Source organism: Vigna radiata, chromosome 6 (genome assembly GCF_000741045.1).
Source record: "Vigna radiata var. radiata cultivar VC1973A chromosome 6, Vradiata_ver6, whole genome shotgun sequence".
NCBI classification, from domain to species: domain Eukaryota; kingdom Viridiplantae; phylum Streptophyta; class Magnoliopsida; order Fabales; family Fabaceae; genus Vigna; species Vigna radiata.
In genome coordinates, this window is record NC_028356.1 from 36,409,276 (window position 1) to 36,414,078 (window position 4,803).

General features: G+C 35.8%; 1 protein-coding gene across 1 annotated transcript; it reads right to left on the reverse strand.

Moving 5' to 3' along the window:
• Positions 1-887: 887 nt before the first annotated feature.
• On the reverse strand, positions 888-2,698 carry LOC106762953 (probable anion transporter 5). Its single transcript, XM_014647089.2, has one exon. It carries the CDS (start codon positions 2,417-2,419, stop codon positions 1,130-1,132), a length of 1,290 nt encoding a protein of 429 aa, XP_014502575.1. The 5' UTR covers positions 2,420-2,698; the 3' UTR covers positions 888-1,129.
• Positions 2,699-4,803: the final 2,105 nt, after the last annotated feature.

Below are 4,803 nucleotides of genomic sequence, written 5' to 3' on the forward strand. Positions count from 1 at the left end.
AATAGTGAAATAGATGTCAGTTTCAGCTTTCTCTAGAGTGCATAAGGAGTGAAAAAGATACTACAAATTTTGGTTCATGGCATATGGGATGTTGTATGATATTGGAAATCAAAAAGAAGAAATAACATACAAAAACCGGAAGAAAGTGCATCCTCAACTTTATACAGAAGGTTGGCAGGTAGGACACAAAAGAGAAACCAAAAGAAAATCCTCTGCCATAACAGCTGCATTGACAGAAACTGCCTACGAAATCCTAACACTCTACTCCAACCCAATGCAAACGTTGGAAATCTGAATAAAATATTTGCTTCATACCCCTTTGCCACTTCTCTCTCCTTTCCAACTTTGCTCAACATCATAAAATACAATTTCCAGTCCTTTAAAACACCCAAAAACTCAAACATTTAAACTATTAATTTCAAGTTTACTATAGGGCATAGAAAATACCTTGCAACAGTGCCTTTTATAATTGATCTCATCGCGTAATTACCAAGTGTCCAGACTATAAACCATCCGTGCTTTTAGACAAATTAAAATTGACCCTACCAATGTCTAATTTATAAAACTAGATGGTCATCACATCAAAGGAAGTGAGGCATGTACTGTTTTAGTTTAAGTGCGTTGCCAGCTAAAAGTGGATTATGCTAAAATACATTGTTAATTACAATCTCAAGCACAAAAACAATTTTAAGGTGCTCAATACAGATATAGATATGCCAAAAGAAATGTAACCAATTGCTAGCAGTCAGTTTCAAAACAACAGTCACAGCCAAACCGGAAACTAATAACCAAACCTTGACCAGTATGCGGGTCACAATCTGGGAATTCATTTTCTCTGGTTCAAGCTGTAGCAATTGATAATCAAACTATCACTAGAAACTCACAACTAATCAATTAACAAGTTCCATTGAGATGAAAAGAATAAAAATGCCTGGTAAAGGCAAAGAAGGCAGAGATTAGTATTCATGATGTATGCTTGTGATGAACCCTGGAAAGAAAAACAAAAAATCATATCCGGTTATAACAACATGACCTCTTCTATCCAAGAATGATATAACATGGAGATGTAATAAAAATTAAATCCCCAGAATAACAACACCTCTTAAGCCATGAAATTGACAAGGCTACTTCAATCAAAAATTCTCTCCCCTGTTGAAAATAGTAGAAATACAAAAGAACTAAAAATGCATAAAAATCCAGGAATGAAAAACACTGTTCTCCAGCTTTCTGGACTTGAAAGATCAGAATTAGCAGCCTTAGCAGCTTCAAGAAGCTTCCCAGTTAGGTCAACGCCCACAATGCCAGCCAAAGTACCCGCAGTATTAGAAACACCCATCACTATTCCAGCGTATCTCGGAGCAACATCCATGTGGTTCACTGCAAACCCAGCTCTGCCAAGTGCCAAGAAACCAAGAGCCACAGAAGAACAGAAGACAGCACCACCAGAAGTTCTGAAACTGGGAATCACCACCAAGGCAAGAGAAGCAACCAAGAACCCTACGGTGTTTAAGAATTTCCTGGTTTTGGTGACAGATAATATTCTCCTGGTGATCAAGTAGTCGGCAACAACACCGCCAATGTTGGAGAACAGGAACATGTTGAGATAGGGCAACATTTTAGAGGAACCCATGTCTTGCAGGCTAAGCTTAAGGCCCAGTTCAAAGTAGGTTGGGAGCCAGTTCATGAGCACATATAAAGCATAGTGAAAGGTGAAGTTATTGACAACGATCGCCCAAACAGGAAAGCTGGTTAAAATTTTGACCCAGGGGATTTTGGCTGAAAGTACTTTTTTGTTGTGAGAGTCCATTTTTTTATTGATGGGTAAGACTAATTCCCCAACACCAGAAGCAGTGGATTTGGGATCAATGGCGTATTTGAACCAAAGTAAAGACCATGAAGCACCCAATGCCGCCTCCGCGAGGAACACAGATTGAGGGCCTCTGAACTTGACCAGAGTAGGAAGAAGAAGCATTCCTAGAGCTGCACCCAGATACATCCCAGAAGTGGTGAGAGAGACGGATCTAGATCTCTCGTGAGGGGGAACCCACTGTGCTAGAACTGTGTGAATGGAAGGGAAAATAAAACCCTGTGCTACACCAACGAGCAAACGAGCAACGACTAAAAGAATAACGCGATTGGGATCGAGAGGAAGAAGTGCACAAGTCAATGACCACAAAAGAAACGAAAGAAGCAGGACCCTCCTCCCCCCTATTCTCTGAGCAGCCCATCCTCCGGGAACTTGAGAACAGGCGTATCCGTAATAGAAGGTGGACAGTATTGTACCTTTGCTCGATTGATTCACCCCAACACTGTCAGCAGCAACGGTGTAACCGATGGAAAACCCTACTCGTTCGATGTAGCAAACTGAGGTGCAGATGAAGGTCAAAATAACAATCAAGTACCGCACGGGGAGCTTCATTGTCAACGGGTGTAGGTCAAAATACAATTTATTCAAGATAAAAAAAAATAACGAAATCTGCTGGAAGAAGAACAAGAAGAATGTTTACCAAGCTCTTGCTTAATTTAACGGCTTTTAAAATATGCCATGGACGCCGCAATCCTTTAATGTGTGAAAGTGCAGGCAGATATTTTCTGATTAAGCCAACAAAGTCTTCTTTGCACTTTCACCATTGTTCTCTGCCGATCTTCTCTCTCACCCTTACATCTACTTCAATCTTTCATCTAAGTATTATTATATCTAAAATGACACCACACAAATTTAATTTCCAAATTATAAATTTTCCATAGGTCGGGGTTGAATTAAAAATAGTCAAAGCATACACATCTAGGTCATCTAGATGAAGTGAAATTTTGATACCATTTAATTCTTGAATTAAGTACCTTGTTAAATCAGAAAATACTAATAGAAGAGATGGGAAAAGTGTGAAAGTAAAAAACTTTGTAATAGTAAAAAAAAATCAAAATTAATATAATAAGTTTGAAAATCATTTAAGAAAACATCACTTTATATTATATATATATATATATATGTGTGTGAATGTTTTTGTGGAAAAAATTAAGACTAAGCATGTTTGAACTAATAATAAATAATAACGAAAAAAAAAAGTTATCACTTCATCTCTAAAAATAATTGAACTTAGTAAAGGAATGAAACAAAAAGTTTTCTTTTTTAGTGTATTTTTTCTTGCATTTTGTATGGTCGTCTTTTGAGTAAGTTGTTACTATAGTCGACAGCTTTTTAAGCAAGTCATTGTTATGTTGAGTTTTAAAGCAGTTTGGTTAAGTACTAGATCAATCACGTTGATCATTAAAGTAGTTTAATAGCTTAATACCGCTTTTGGTCTCTAGTTTGGGAGGGTTTGTTTAATATGGTCCTACCTTTTTTTTTCATAACAATTGATCCCACCTTTTGAAAAAACTGTTCAATTGAGTCCTTTTTGTTCATAGTGGTCCCATATTCAAGTTTAAATTGTTTATTATAGTCCTTATTGTATACGATGATGACATGATTTTTAACATAACATTATGTCAGGACTGTTAAAATAACATTTGGATAGGTGAATGCATGAAAGGACTAATTGACGTCGTAACTAGCACCGTTAGAAAATTGACGTCGTAACCAAAAAGGAGTCAATTGAACAGTTTTTTCAAAAAGTGGGATCAATTGTTACTAACAAAAAAAGGTAGGACCATATTGAACAAAACCTCCCAAACTAGAGACCAAAAGCGGTATTAAGCCTAGTTTAATCAAGTATTAAAATGAACATCTTTTCATTCTTCGTCTTAATTGAACTTTAAGCCAAATACTAAGTCATTCATTCAAATTCAAGCTTTCCATAATCAGTCTTATTCATTTACATGTTAACTACTTAATTAAAAGATTTGATATTTTGTTATATTTTTAATTTCTATATTTATATAGTTTTTCTGAATAATTTTTTTTCTCAACAAATTTTTATAATTTTTCAAATAAAAATTTATATTTTTTCAAACCAAAATAAAATATAACAATCGAACTGTATAAAAAAAATGAGATTGAAGAAGTGATAGTAATAAAGGTGTGAAAGTCTACTTAAAGAAATCTCCTTAAAACTAGTTTTCTTATACAGTATGAAACCCTAAAGTCAATTTTGCCACCGTAATCGGAAGCCCTAATAGTTGTTCCCATCCTTCTCCGTTTTTTTCCCCATTTCTAGTGGAATTTTGTGATTACTGTCTAAAACCTCAGGAAAACTCCCACACCCGTGTTCCGTTGGCGAGAGCCTTAATAGGTCTCAAATTCAGTCGTTCGAAATCAAGTTCGTGCGTGAAACACGAATCTTCAACTGGAAATTTGAGAGGCTCAAACCCGCTGCTGAGGAGGTCGAGCACGTGGTGGCGCTACTGCTCCTCCCGTGAAGGTCAAAGACTGATTGTCCTAAAGGTAAGATTTTTAAAATGGTACATTATAAAATTGTAAGACATTGTTTATTTTGATGCATTTTTGTGTTTGGAATTGGTATTGGTTTGGGTTCTGAGATTTTCAGTGATATGATTTGGTTTTCCAGTGGTAGTTGTAATTGCACCTTTTTCTGTGTTTATTGGTTTAGGTTCTTCCTGTATATATGTGATTATGTGAATTTATAGGGTATAAAAATAGGGTTATGATACTGATGTGATGGATTTATTTAGAAATAAAACAATGAAGAATTATAGAATACATTGAAATATTTGGGAGAAGGGTTTTGGATGAAGATGAAGAGTGAAAGAGATCTAGAGATATGGAGTGAAATGGGGTCCATTGCCTGTATAAGTGATTTGTTTGGTGATTACTCTGTGATTTGTGTAATTAGTAATTGTAGT